The sequence below is a fragment of the Polypterus senegalus genome, chromosome 14, assembly GCF_016835505.1.
Source record: "Polypterus senegalus isolate Bchr_013 chromosome 14, ASM1683550v1, whole genome shotgun sequence".
Lineage (NCBI taxonomy): Eukaryota > Metazoa > Chordata > Cladistia > Polypteriformes > Polypteridae > Polypterus > Polypterus senegalus.
Genome location: NC_053167.1, coordinates 143,217,112 through 143,232,644, shown reverse-complemented (window position 1 = coordinate 143,232,644; position 15,533 = coordinate 143,217,112). Strand labels below are relative to the sequence as shown.

At 43.1% G+C, this 15,533-nt stretch overlaps 1 protein-coding gene and 1 long non-coding RNA gene across 2 annotated transcripts in view; both read left to right on the top strand.

Annotated features, from left to right (window-relative positions):
• Positions 1-8,378, top strand: part of LOC120514356 (interferon-induced protein 44-like) — a 29,731-nt gene extending 21,353 nt beyond the window's left edge. Inside the window, exons 6-7 of the mRNA XM_039734674.1 lie at positions 5,407-5,551; positions 8,290-8,378. Coding sequence (XP_039590608.1) covers positions 5,407-5,551; positions 8,290-8,378 — 234 coding nt within the window. The remainder of the gene's footprint in view (positions 1-5,406; positions 5,552-8,289) is intronic.
• Positions 8,379-8,700: 322 nt separating this feature from the next.
• The window catches only part of LOC120515065, a 44,933-nt gene continuing 38,100 nt past the window's right edge, over positions 8,701-15,533 (top strand). Inside the window, exons 1-2 of the long non-coding RNA XR_005630574.1 lie at positions 8,701-8,787; positions 11,364-11,455. This is a non-coding gene — a long non-coding RNA (uncharacterized LOC120515065). The remainder of the gene's footprint in view (positions 8,788-11,363; positions 11,456-15,533) is intronic.

The following is a 15,533-nucleotide window of genomic DNA, read 5'->3' as shown; positions in this document are numbered from 1 at the left end:
CTGTGTCTGTCTGGTCTAAATTGGCATAGAGGTGAAAGACAAGTGTTATCCCTCCACCACAAGTCATATCTAATTGCCTTTCCACATCTGCAGCTCTATGTGCTCTTCCTGGTGATCCTCAAGCTGATTTTTGTCTCCTTCAAATGTCCCACAGGTGACTTTTCTGTGTTATGGCCTACTGTCATGCTGCAGTCACAAAAAATACAACTCAACCTCAAAGGGACTTATACAACAGACGCCCATCAGAATCATCCCAGGTTTTCCTGATACAAAACAATTTACTTTTCTATAGCCTATAATCACACAAGAAGTGCCGCAATGGGGGTCAATACAATACAATACACAGAACAGAACACAAGTAATCCTCAATACAGTATTAAAATAAAAATATTACAAGTATGGAGCAGAATTTAACGGAAGATGATATTAGATATTATGACTTGGAGTCCTGGAGACCACTCCCTATTGGCCATTCCATAGCTGAGTCAATGCTGGGCCAGCCAATCTGATTAAAGGAACCCTCTACCCGAAAATTCCTGTGATCCTCCAACAGAGATTACTTTCTTTTGGCAGTGGCACCAAGTGGCACATTTGAGCACCGAGAAGAGAAACAGAATAGGTGAGGGTTAGTATTCAATTATAATTATCATGTTACTTCTGTTTTAGTGCTAATGACTAACAACAGAGATGCAGTCTGTACAGTTAATCAGCAGCTCTAGTCAGGGTGTGCTAAACTGAAGTAGTGAGTCTTCAGCTGGGATTTAAAGGCTGAGACCGAAGGGGCATCTCTTATGGAAGCAGGAAGACCATTCCACAGTTTAGGGGTCTGTAACTAAAAGCTCGACCTCCCACTGTTATTTTATTAATCCTTGGAATCTTAAGCAGACCGCATCTTGAGATCTTAATGTGCGCTCAGGTTTGTAAGTCATGATAAGTTCAGACAAGTAAGCGGACCTCCGCCATTTAATGCTTTATATGTTAAAAGGAGGATTTTGAAATCTGCCCTAAACTTAACCGGGAGCCAGTGTAAAGATTTTAGAACTGGAGTTATGTGTTCATATTTTCTTGTTCTTGTAATAATTCTTGCAGCCGCATTTTGGATTAACTGGAGGCTGAATAAAGAACAGTTTGAACAGCCAGTGAACACCGCATTGCAGTAGTCAATCCTACTAGAGATAAATGCAGGAATTAATTTTTCAGAATCCTGTTTATTTAGAAAGCGCCTTAATTTCCCAGCATGTTTAAGATGGAAGAAACCTGATTTGATCAACTTTGTAATATGCTTTAAATGACTTGATAAAGTCAAAGAGAACTCTGAGATTGTGGGCTGATTCAGTAAAATTAATGGGGATTCTAGCTGAGTTAAATGATGACAGAATATTGCTGTGATCAACGCCATTCCCTCCAACAATTAACATCTCTGTTTTATCTGTGTTTAAAGACAAGTCGTTCTCATCCATCCAGTCCTTTAATTCACTAACACAACTAATTAAAGACAACATCGGAGAAACTTCATTTGATTTAAATCAGTGTTTCCCAAACTCAGTTCCGGGACCCCTGTGGCTGCAGGTTTTTGTTCCAACCAGATTCCTAATCCGTGACAGCACCTGATGGCACTGATGTCATTTCATTAGCTCATATTATTTTTCTTTTATTCTTCAATCAGAAAAGCACAGCAGCCTGATTTTTACATTTATAAGACATTTAGAAATATTTCTGCTTTTGCTATAGATTTAAATGGTTAACTCTCTTTTGTTGATTTCATTATATTTTGCCCTTTCTCTGTGAAGTTTTTCCCTTCATTGTATCTTAATAATGATAATTTAAAACAAGCAGATCAGACAACCAGGCAAACAACACTGAATAATCAAAGGCTTCAGCTACTTTAGAGTCAGACCCACTGATTAGTAAATAATGGATTAATTAAACATTTGGAAGACCTAGAAAAGTAGAATCAAAATCAAGATGAAAATACTGTTAAAAAGAAAATAAAATACATTATTCTTATATAACTGCTTGGTACTTTTTAATATATATATTTTTTAGCAAACTTAGTTTTCTATTTTCTATATTGTTCCCTAAACATGGAACTTGGGAAATATCAGTTCACTTAATTAGCCCAGGAGTTCAATTAAAAACCGAAGCTGTTTGGAACAAAAACCCGCAGCCACAGGGGGTCCCCAGGACCGAGTTTGGGAAACACTGCTGTAAATAAAAGGTATAACTGGGTGTCACCTGCATATGAGTGAAAATGAACAACTAATGAGAGATCCCAGTGGACGCCTGTAAAGTGACAACAGTAAAGGTCCCAGTACTGAGCCCTGCGGACACCATATTGAACTTCTGTGTATAATGATGGAGTCCTGTCTGTATGTATTGGAATTGATTTGATAAATAAGATCTAGATTGTCTAGATTGTTCTAATTCTAATTCTAATCTAAACCAAGCGAGCACAGTGCCTGTGAGCCCAATGTCAGTTTCTAGCCTGTGCAGTAAAATCGAATGGTCAATGGTGTCTAACAACATCATTACAGTGGAGTTTCCTTCATCAGAGGATATCAGAATGTCGCATTAGTGCCGTTTCTGTACTATGACCAGTACAGTACAAGATCTTTCGAAGGTCTACATGTAGGACACTGAGATAGGGTACTTTGTCATTAGACCTGGGCCTGTAGTTTGCTTTGCTTTTAATCAAAACTGAAGTTAAGAAATAAAGAGTTTGTCATATCGACATGTGTGTGTCTTGTTCTGTGTCACCCTCACTCAGCTCACACATAGCAGCAACAGTGGAGAGAAGAAGAGAAAGGCAAACCACAGGAAACTGAAGATGCGGAGTCAAAGATACACAGTGCTTATTTTGAAGGAAGGTGTCAATGAATCTTAGCATGTCTGTATAAAACGTGACTGACACAAAAACAAAACCTATTGTTTATTGCTATAAGCTTGGTAAAGAGCACCAAGTTCACATCCATAATAAATTCATTTAAAATGATCAAATATTCTATGAACAGGCACAAAGTTCCAAAGAGTGGCACACACACACGGTGCAAATGCCAGCTAGGAGATTCCCGCCTGTGGCCAAGCCTGTGGTTTGCTCTTTTTGAGTCTCATTTCCTCCTAATCAGACACTGCACTGTGTTCTTCCAGTGTTCATCTGTCCGGTTTTGGTGCCCACTGCAGTCTCAGCTTTCAGTTCTTGGCTGACAGGAGTGAAACCCAGCGTGTTCTTCTGCCTTCGCTTCCCTGCTGCTTTACGGTTTGACACAGGCCCGGAGTGGCTAATCAGGAGAAATGGGAAAATTCCCAGTGGGCTGGCTGGTTTCAATCAACATACATGTCACATGCTATGCTGCACCTACTGCTTCTGCACTCACAGGTACAGCCTGCCAGCCAGCCACCTGCTTTAACGTGTTCCATGTGACCACAAGCAGCCAATCACACAGAGGCTGGTGTGTAGGGTTGATTGTCTGTTACCCAGAGCCTTATAGTTGAGAGGATCTGCAGTTACTGAGCTACGTTCCTCTGAGAGACGCCTCGAGAGTAGCTGAATGGTAAAAAAAGCAAAGGTGGTGCTGTACAGGCGAGAATAAAAAAATGGAAGGCACTTGAAAATGATGCAGCCAAACGCGCCAAACTGAGTGGCTTTTTAATTAAAATGGCCTGGTGTGTCCACAGAAAGTGCTGCTGTCACTGTGAAGGCTTTAGGTGGGTGAGGAGCTCATTACAGGATGGATTAGGTCAGTTTCACTATAACCACCTTTAAGGTCTTATATTACTTCAGACTGATTCTACTTCTTCTACAAGGATCTGCAGTTACTGAGCTACGTTCCTCTGAGAAAAGCGTGTCATTCCCACGCCAGTCTTGGTAAAGTCTTACAGAATGTTGTTTTTATTGTAATGCTGGTGCAGATGAGTCTCATAGGGATACTGAGGTACTGAAGTGTGAATAAAGGAGAAGAGATTAAACAGGCCACAGCCACTCAACAGCAGAAATTTGAAGATGAGACTGTTGATCATAACTTTGATTTCTTTGCTAGTCCTCAGTTACAGGACATAAATGCATTTTTTCATTTCAACCACAACAATCTCCAAGTTGTCCTGTACCAAAAGTATACAACAGAAAAGATGGAACCAACCATAAATGGTTGACTTTCTGTGAAGAAAACCAGTCTCTACTGTACAGTATGTCTGCCATTTGCTCCGTTTTCTAGTGATGGCCCTTTCATAAAGGGAGGCATGAAAACATGGAGACACATTCACCAAAGAACAGAGGAGCATGAAAAAAGTAAGATGCACAAAAATAGTGCAGATGACTACTTTCTGAAAGCACAAATGGCAGATGCCAGAAGCCTATTGATCAGCAACCAAATGTCATTACATGTTGAAGACGTTAAAAAGAAACGTCAGGTGATGGAGCGTGAAGTTGATGTTATAAAAGTTATCGGCAAATGTGGCCTCAGCTTCAGAGGTGATAAAGAAGAGGCTGCTTGTAGCTTAGAAAACATTGCTGTTAACCATGGAAATGTCCTCAAACTGATTTTGCTATTAAGCAGATATGATATTTGCTTTCAGCCGCATGTAAATGCCTGCACAGAAAGCAGCAAAAGCAGCATGAAGCTGGCATGAGGGTCAGAGGCTCTTTAGTTACCCTGCTGTCTAAGTACATGTTCAGCAATGTTGTGGATGTAATCAGTGAACTCATAAAGAGAACAATAGCAGAGAAGGTTAGACAGGCTGGCATGTTTTCTGCTCAGATCAACACAACGCAGCTCTAAAGACCAGTGCTCGGTCATATTTAAATATGTAACAGATGTCATCCATGAAAGACTGATTGCCATAGTGGACTGTGAGTCATATACAGGGCAGCATTTTACAGAGAGAAGCTCAATATTGACATCAGCACATGTGTGGGCAACTCAACAGTTGGTGCAGCAGCTCATATGCAGGGTCAGTAGTATCAGGGGTTTTCTGCCCTTCTCTCCCTCTCAGATTCATGTATGGCGTTGTGCACATCTTTGAACAGCCAGTGTGGTGGAAAGTGCTTTCCTCTTCTCACTGCTTCATGAAATGGCAGTTTTCTTGAGAGAATCGTCCAAGCGCATGCAGAAGTGGGAACTGATGAGTCAGGACACACACACCACAGAAGACTGTGCCCAACAGGGCACACAAGGTGGTGGGCCAAGGATCAGGCACTGAGCAGCAAAGTATTTGGGTGTTTTGGGAATCCTCAGGGAGCCTTGTTTTTGAAGTGCTTTTGACTTTACACAACATTGTAGAGGACAGGGGACAAAAGCCAACTGTGAGAGCCAAGGCAAAGGGATTCATAGAAGACCTTCTGAAGTATGAAACAGTCCTCACCACTCAAATTGTCCTACGCATGTTTGATCAAAATACTTACAAACAAAGGGAATGGATATTATCACAGCTCACCGGCTGGTTGAAGGGACAGTGGACAGTCTCCGGCAGAGTGCTAGGAACTTTGAAGGAATTAAGTGTGCAGCTGATAAGTTTGTGCAGCGGGCTAAAAGAAAGCTGCAGGAAGAAGAAGAGTGTGAGCTGGTGGTGCAAACTGCCCTTTCTGAACGAAGGGTTGGCGGAGTGGTGGCTCTGAGGCTAGGGATCTGCACTGGCAATTGGAAGGTTGCCGGTTCGAATCCCGTAAATGCCAAAAGGGACTCATCTGTTGGGACCTTGAGCAAGGCCCTTAACCTGCAATTGCTGAGCACTTTGAGTAGTGAGAAAAGTACTATATAAATGCAAAGAATTATTATTATTAAAATGAAAAATGCCTGGGCAGCTTGCAGAAAATGAGCCTTTAACATCAGCTATCACTTACTTCACTGTCAATGTACACAATGTCACTTTAGACACATTGACTGACAATATCCATAGAAGGTTTTCTACTAATGCAAAATTTTGTTCAGATTTTGCCCATCCTACATATACAGTGTATTCAGGAAGTATTCACAGCACTTCATCACTTTTTCCACATTTTGTTATGTCACAGCCTTATTCCAAAATGGATTCAATTCATTTTTCTTCAGAATTCTACACACAACACCCCATAATGACAATGTGAAAAAGTTTACTTGAGGTTTTTGAAAATTTATTAAAATAAAAACCTGAGAAATCCCATGTCCATAAGTATTCCCAGCCTTTGCTCAATACTTTGTCGATGCACCTTTGGCAGCAATTCCAGCCTCAAGTCTTTTGAATTTGATGCCACAAGCTTGGCACACCTATCCTTGGCCAGTCTCGCCCATTCCTCTTTGCAGCACCTCTCAAGCTCCATCAGGTTGGATGGGAAGCGTCGGTGCACAGCCATTTTAAGATCTCCAGAGATGTTCAATCAGATTCAAGTCTGGGCCACTCAAGGACATTCACAGAGTTGTCCTGAAGCCACTCCTTTGATATCTTGGCTGTGTGTTTAGGGTCGTTGTCCTGCTGAAAGATGAACCGTCTCCCCAGTCTGAGGTCAAGAGTGCTCTGGAGCAGGTTTTCATCCAGGATGTCTCTGTACATTGCTGCAGTCATCTTTCCCTTTATCCTGACTAGTCTCCCAGTTCCTGATGCTGCCACCACCATGCTTCACTGTAGGGATGGTATTGGCCTGGTGATGAGCGGTGCCTGGTTTCCTCCAAACATGACGCCTGGCATTCACACCAAAGAGTTCAATCTTTGTCTCATCAGACATGAATTTTGTTTCTCATGGTCTGAGAGTCCTTCAGGTGCCTTTTATCAAACTCCAGACAGGCTGCCATGTGCCTTTTACTAAGGAGTGGCTTCCATCTGGCCACTCTACCATTCAGGCCTGATTGGTGGATTGCTGCAGTGATGGTTGTCCTTCTGGAAGGTTCTCCTCTCTCCACAGAGGACCTCTGGAGCTCTGACAGAGTGACCATCAGGTTCTTGGTCACCTCCTGACTAAGGCCCTTCTCCCCGATCGCTCAGTTTAGATGGCCGGCCAGCTCTAGGAAGAGTCCTGGTGGTTTTGAACTTCTTCCACTTACAGATGATGGAGGCCACTGTGCTCATTGGGACCTTCAAAGCAGCAGAAATGTTTCTGTAACCTTCCCCAGATTTGTGCCTCGAGACAATCCTGTGTCGGAGGTCTACAGACAATTCCTTTGACTTCATGCTTGGTTTGTGCTCTGACATGAACTGTCAACTGTGGGACCTTCTATAGACAGGTGTGTGCCTTTCAAATCAGGTCCAATCAACTGAATTGACCACAGGTGGACTCCAATTAAACATCTCAAGGACGATCAGGGGAAACAGGAGGCACCTGAGCTCAATTTGGAGCTTCATGGCAAAGGCTGTGAATACTTATGGACATGGGATTTCTCAGTTTTTTTATTTTTAATAAATTTGCAAAACCTCAAGTAAACTTTTTTCACGTTGTCATTATGGGGTGTTGTGTGTAGAATTCTGAGGAAACAAATGAATTTAATCCATTTTGGGATAAGGCTGTAACGTAACAAAATGTGGAGAAAGTGATGAAGCTGGGAATACTTTCCGGATGCACTGTAGATAGGAAGAACCTCAGAGATCTCTGTCTCAGTCCTAGGAACAGCTAAAAGATACTGCAAAGAACCCTTAAGCTCCCAGACCTCTGGTAGAGGACCGGAGCTTGAAGTGAATATGCAACCACCCATGAGAAAGAAAGGGTGAGCCAAGAGTTTTAAAATTAATGTGTGGGTGTATATAATGTATATAGTTGGCCGGTCTGAGGCATGAAACTCCTGGCCTGAAAATGAGTCCCACTCCGGCCCTGGTTTGACGTGTTGTGCGTTCAGAGATGATTTTCTGCTTACCACAGTTGGTTATCTGAGCTGCTGCAGCATTTCAGTTGGCAAGACCCTCTTCTCCTCAGACCCCTGTCATAACAAGGCGTTTCCGTCCAGAGAACTGCCATCTGCTGGATGTTCTTATTTTTTCGCACCGCTCTGAGTAAACTGTAAGTGTAAAAGGCTTGTGTGCCTTAATGGCTCTGAAACATCACATGAAAACCGTGGAGTGTGCAGTGAGCAGGTGAGTTTGTGACATGTATCTCGTGAAAACCAGAACTACTGGAGCTGCTAGAGAGAGTTTAAGTTTGTGCGCTTGTTGACCAAATAGCCACACACATACTCACCTACCTGTACAGTTGTTCTGCTTCATGTGAATTTCTGGCCTTCATCATTAAAGCAATGTTCCTGAAATGGTTGGATTAGTTCCTGCGTTCTAACTGACACACCACAGCGACTACAGTGAATTGCGAGTCTGCTTTCTCAACTTTCTTTCCAATAGTAAGGACCATTGATGTGAAAGTCCCATACGATCAGCAGTTTCTGATTGACTCCTACCAGCCTGTGGGCACAATTGATCCAGACCACTGAGATCCATTCTGGAGTTTGATGTAAACATGAACTGAAGCCCCTGTCCTGGATTTGATGCTTCGTGCTGCTGCCACAAGACTGGCTGATGATATCTGCATGGATAAGCAGGTGTGCAGGGTTCATAACAATTTGCTCAGTAAGCAAAACTCCTTCCTTAAAAATCCAAAACCTCATTTTAGTGGGTTTAGCCTGGCAATTGTGAAATTGCAAGTGAAACTGCAAATGCCAAACAGAGCTGTAGGGTAACGCAAAATGCCCAAGCCTGCCACTGAAGGGGAACTCCGTTTTTCACTTTCTGTTTCGTGGAGCTTTAGTGGAGATATTCATGCGAGCGGCTTTAATGGAGCCCTGAGCTGAGCGGTGAGGAGCACCCGAGCTGAGACCCCTGGAACTGAAGATCTGCATGCAGGTAACGAGCCGGTGTGTGAGAATGTCGACACCTGGGGTTAGGGATTTTTTTTTGGCGGAGGGGGCTTGTAAAGCTAAGAAAAAAATAAAAAGATGAACTTGTTTTCATTTTAAAGTACCCTCGAGACCGCCGTCAAACATCCATTCGAGCCCACTGAAAAGATGTGTGCCTTCGAGTCTGGGGTCGTTTTTCCTACATCACCAAAAATGTTGATAATCAAGAGGTCTTAAACATTTTAATTCGACATGACGGTCAAATCCGCTTAATGCTGTGCTTCTCAGTCTTTATTCGCCTAAGACCCCCTGTGTACCTTTGGATTATGTGACAGTTCCCCTCTAGGAGTTTTGCTGCAATCTTTACAAAGGTGCTTGTTTTCGAACTTCCATCTTCTATCATCAAAAGCAGATTTAATGCTCTTGTGTTGCCTTTGTTTTCTTAAAGCATAATACAAAAATTAATAGATAATTTCAAAAACAATTTGGGTGCTTTTATTAAATACATTTATTAGTGCCTTATTTTCCTAGTCATAAACTTGAGGCATGGGGGTGTGTGTTAAATACTAATCAGTAATTAACAAAATACAGAATTGACATTTTGAAGGAGACACAGCTGGTACTGCGTGGGCTTAAGTATTATTGTTCAAATTAAGCAAAACATAATTACATTTTGTACCGATCACCGAGATGGAAAGTCCGATACAGACACCGAATGGAAGTTAAGCACAATAACGGGCGCGTTTAGTCCACAACAAAAGATGTACAGTAAAATCAAACTCGTAAAAATAACAGTAACTTCACTAGGCTGCAGGCTGCTGCGCTCTGATCGTCGTCAAGTGTCTCGTGTCCTTTTTCCTTTCCCAGGCTCTCTCGCTATTCATCCATCCATCCATTATCCAACCTGCTGAATGCAAACACAGCGTCACTGGAGCTAATCCCAGCCAGCACAGAGCGCAAGGCAGGAACCAATCCTGGGCAGGGCACCAGCCCAACGCAGGGTACACACACCCACCCACACACCAAGCACACACCAAGCACCCACTGGGGCCAATTTAAAATCACCAATCCACCTAACCTACATGTCTTTGGACTGTGGGAGGAAACCGAGCGCCCGGAGGATCTCTCGCTATTTTTATGTATGCAAGATGTCCATTTTACGACAGTGTACTTTTTGTTCGTTGTAATATGGGTTAGACTGAGGGAGAATTTTGGAGAGAATGAGAATTCCGGAACAAACGCCTCTCAGAGATAAACTGCACCTGTCCTCCATCCTCCGCTCTCGTATTGTATGCAACCTTTTTTCGACAAGGATATCGGTAGTTTTCACTTCCACCTCCTCATCCCTTTCTTGACATGCCCAGAGATACTCCAGTGCCTTGGACTCGCTGGCTGGAGTCTTGTGAAACTTAAAGTAACCACGGCTCTTGATTTAGACGATGTAAGTGTAAGCAGTAGTTCATGTTGAGTTTTAGTAAAGTTTATTGATTATTTATTGAAGAGGAGTGTTCTTGGGTAGCTCACTGCTGTATCTTCACCGTTGTGTTATAAAAGAAATAAAATACAATCGGCAAGTATTCCACAAACTCGGGCGACGACACTCTAAAAATGTCAGTAAATTTAACGGTAATACTGTAAATGGTGAAAGTAAAATACCTTTTCTGAAAACGGAAAGTTACCTTCCTGCGGTGGGCTGGCGCCCTGCCCGGGGTTTGTTTCCTGCCTTGCCCCTGTGTTGGCTGGGACTGGCTCCAGCAGACCCCGTGACCCTGTAGTTGCGGGTTGTATAATGGATGGATGGAAAGTTACCTTGTGTTCTACTGAAAATGACCTGTATATCTTAAGCAATACATTTCATTATTTTTACAGCCACGTTCTGTAAAATTGATATTTTTCTACCTTCAAAATATGCTACATACCGTATATTGATGCATTACACTGAAAAAAACTCTTAATTTGACATTGTAAAACTGTTAAATACCGAAGGTAAACAACTGTAAAATTTGAAACGGTAAAGCTCTGTTTCAGTAACACCGAAGTTATATTTGCATAAGGAAACGCCCCTTTACCACATTGTTCCTAGTGAACCGCCCACCTTTGAATAGTAGGGAAAAGTTATTTTTCCTGCGTGCTGAAGGTATTTTGAGGTTATGGAAGCTGATTTATGGTGGGTTGTATATTCATTAAGCTGGCACACCTGTAGGACACCATACACCACAAAACAAACTTTACTTCCCCACCAGACAATGTGCCGTAACTTTGTTAAACACTGAGAAGTTTTCAATGTGTATATTTGAATGGTGCGTGTTTGTTATTGGTTGTTGTTACTTTACTGATGCAAACTGCATACTGGTTTGATTCTGACATTACTTTCTAATGTCTTATTGATTGGCATATTTATTACAGTGCATGAATTTCTGGTTATGGTTAAACATTCCCTTCTGTTGGAATGTGTTAAAAAAGCAGTTATTTACTACAAAGTAAAGTTGTACCGTAGACCTAAAAATATTGTCAGTTTTTATAGTAAAATTCTGGCAACCCAGCTGCCAGTACTTTACCGTAAATTTAACATTATTTTTGCAGTGCATCTCTGTGTGCCTTTCCACACATCGAAGACTCAGTCTGCTACGCTAACGAGGTCACTCGAGGGCCAGAAGTACCGACGCCGGATTCCGGTAAGGAGAATAGCGGACTCTCTACACGTGCTCTTATATAAATAAGTGAAACGCGCAAGTCAGCTCTTTGCTCCTTCACTGTCTGGGAACAAAAGGACAGCGCGTGTACTCCGCTGCTGTGACACTCTTGGAGACGCACTTCTCTTGCTCACAAAGTGGTATCCTCCGCCGAATCCTGCTTCGTAGACGGCGACAGCAGGCAGGCGGGGCGGTTCACCAATACGGGGCTAACTTAAGGGGTTTAGCCAGTTTTGCAAATTCGGAGACATGCGTGATGAGTTTATGAGGAGTCAGCTGGCTGAGCGCAATAAAAGCCCAAAAGTCCGCTAGAATCCGGACTTGCTACAATCAAGTCGCTGCATAAATGGGAGTGCCAAAATCGGAACGGAGCACCGCACACCGGTGACCCCTGCCTTTCCGATGCCATAGCCCCCACTCGTGCCACCAGCGCCCAACCCCACTTTAGTTGCGAAAGTGACTCCTACTAAGCTTAACTGGTCAGGACGATGCCCGGGTTCGAGCCGGTTGAGATGACACCTTCTGTGCCTTTTGATTTTTTTTTATTAATTTTTATTTCTGAATTTCGGCTTTACCCAGAGCCATCTGCAGCCGGAATGCTTCCGGCAGAAAACGCCCAAAAATCACACTGAGACGTACCCAAATTCCACATTTTCCATGATAACACATAGAACGCGTTCCAGACAACGTGCTGACTGCAAGATTTTAAATATTTGCGCACGTTTTCTATTTTCAAATATTCCGGAAAGTGTGCCCACTAAAAGACAGCACAGGCTTCACTCGTTGAGCGAAAGGGGAAAAATCAGAAAATCCGACTTAAAACCAAATTTTAAAGAAAATGTCTGTCCTGCAAATTTCAATTAGGTAGCGCAAAACATTCAACCAAAAAAAAAAAGGACATTAAATAATATTTTACAATATTGCTATCAGGATTGTGGCCTATCACGCGGGCTCTCCACGTTGCGTTTCCAGATGGAGATCTCCAGCTCTCTCAGCAGTGACAGGAGACGCGGCTCGGGCGCTGCAGTGCATAGAAGACTTGGACAGCTGCAACGAGAATCCCAGCGTACAGCTTACGCGACAGTTTCCTTTGAGACCCCAATATTTTGGCGGAAATGGTGGCTTTAAATCACACGCTACGAGAGCGCAGAGCTGCCCTGCCCGTGGTCGGATATGCCAACGCTGCAAAAAGCCGGTCGCTTAGCGAAAGTTTGCCGTTCCGCTCGGTCATCTTGTGACAATTCATAATGTGACATCCAGGCAAACCTCTTTTAAATCCTGCACAGTGAAACTAGACAAAGTCTGTCTTCCGCTTTTGCTAGATACTGGGCTAACAGTGTCTCTGTTAAATGTAAAGACTAAAAGCATTTTTTCCCAGATCTCCGCTATCTGCTCCAGTCACCACACTCTGTGGCTCTGCCAGCTCTGTGATTGGCATTGTGTGTTCAGTTGAGCTGTCAGTACGCTGTGGTTCTAAGTTTCTTCCTAAATTCACATTTCAAGTCTCCTGCCGTGGTGCCAGTCTCTGAGGCCTGGATCTCTGTAACTGCCTTGGCTTTAACCTTGTTGACACCAGTGGATCTGTAATTCTTAATGTCTGCTTCCCTGGCAACAGAAGTGGGAATCACTTTTGGTGGGCTTGGCTGTCTCTCTGCCTTTCATCACCAGCCTTGCCAGATGCCACTGTGCGTCCTGTCATCCGGGCACCACGTCGCATCCCACTGGCTTCCCGTGACAGAGTATTGGCTGAACTGCAACACCCCTAGAGGCTGTTATTATAGAGCCTATTAATGCTGCCCCATGGATTTCCAATTTGGTTGTTGCAAAAAAAAAAAAAAGTCAGGGGAACTACAAATCTGTGTCGATCTAAGGGCAGTAAACAGGGCAGTCACTCCAGACAAATACCCTCTGCCAACATCAGAGGAGCTAACGACCCAATTTTATGGATCTCGTTTCTTTACAAAGTTATTTCTCCGTCAGGGATATCTGCAGGTGCCACTCCACCCCAGTAGTTGAGACCTGACTGCATTTGTCACTCACGTTGGGGTGTTCTGATATACTAGAATGCCATTTGGACCCAGTTCAGGTCTGAGCTGCATTCAGAAAATACTATCGACTATCTTGGCAGGGATTCCAGGAGTTGTCATCTACCTTGATGATATGGTTGTGTATAGTCTCCACAACCTGAGTGTCTTGACAGAGTGTTTTCAGCACTGGCCAGGCATAATCTCACTCTTAATGGTGATAAATGTGTGTTTTCTGCACCTTCAGTTGAATTTGTGGGTTTACGACTGTCTGCAGATGGTTTGGCCCCACACGGTCTAACACGAAGGCAATTCAGAGAATTCCAGAGCCCACGCCAGTAGCACAGGTTGCTTCATTTTGGCTATGGCTGCATACTCTTTACGTTTCCTGCCATAATACTCCTCCACTGCTGCACTTGTACGTCAACTTTTGATAAAGCTGCTCCCTGGGCATGGACTCTGCACAGAGGCATTACTAAAGGCTCAGCTTGTTTTACCGCCTGTGCTGGCACACTGTGACCTCAACAGTCCCACCTTAGTCACTTGGGATGCATCTGGAGCTGCTATGGGGCTGTACTCTCTCAGATTCAGGAGGGACTGAGAAACCTGTGGCGTTTGTTTCTAGAGATCTTAGCCCAGGTGAACAGAAATCGTCAGTCAGTGAGTGAGAGGCTCTGGCACGTATCTGGGCTTGTGAATGGTGGCATTCATATCTGTATAGCCGTGCATTTACACTCAGAACTGACCACCAAGCTCTCGCTGCATGGATTGCTACATCCGGTTCTGGCCACAGGCCACTAAGACGGCACCGCTGGTCAGAGCGTCTCCAGCAATACAATTTTAAACTCCAGTATACTCCTGGGCACCACAATGTGGTGGCTGACCTACTGTTTCAATTTTCAGCTCCTTCAGCCATGACTCCTTGCGCTGATCGTGCTGAGCGTGAACTTGTTCAGTTTCTTTAAGGAGATGAGCGCAGTGGTTCACTGTTTATGTTAACTCTAAGATTGTTCCCTCAAGTTCTCCTGTCATATAAAAGATCACACAGACATTTCAAAAATGAAGGGAGACCTTTACATCCACACCTTTTCTTAGACATCGAAATATTAGTTGCTGTGGTGTGCAACATGTATACATTGTGCTCTATATTTTCTTTATATTTTGCTCAAAACAAAACAACAGATGAACTTAAACACAGAGCACTAGCATGGACAGTTAGCATCAAAGGCAATCTGTTTTCCTGAATTGTGCCAATCACAGTGTCATCTGTTTGAGCTGAGTACGAATTCAGGAGAGCCTCAAGCTGTACTGATGATTTGATCACCCGTGGAGGGAATAAGTGCACCAGGACTACATTGGTGTACAACTTGGGGAAAGAAGACATGCTGTGGTCCACAGCTTTATAACCTGTGAACAGAAGGAGATTCCATGTGACTGGAAATTACAGCTTTAGCCAGGAGATTGTTAAAACATTAGAAACATTATTGCTTGAAAAACGGACAAACTCAAACAAAATAAAGAGTTTGAGGAAATTTATTCATCATATTGACAGTCCAGCCAATCAGGTCATGTAGCAATCACATCTTGCAAAACTCTGGTAGCATTTTAACATAAGTATGATGGACTAAACGAAGAGAACAGAGCAATATCAGAAGAGGACAGGAAAGGGCGCTGGCTACATGCAGCCATTTCCATCTGATTGTTGGCAAAGCATCTGATGAACAATGTTGAGTTCTAGATCAATTGTGTCCTGGGACATTCATTCTTGACATCTTTGACTTTTCGTAAGCTTTATCTAAAGACTATATATATCCAGGCTTTGCTATGAATATTTTCTTTTATGCTTTTCTCTACTGGTATTATTGTTCTTTAATAAATACCACGTTGCTTTTAACTTTCTATATTTTGTCTTCATATCCAGAGTGATTGAAGTAATAAGGTAACATTTTAGAGCATCTGAGCAGTAAGGAGTGCCATATGATCTGAGCTGCAAGGTTTATCAGCTGCAGACATAGAGCTCTCTCCAGTAATGAACT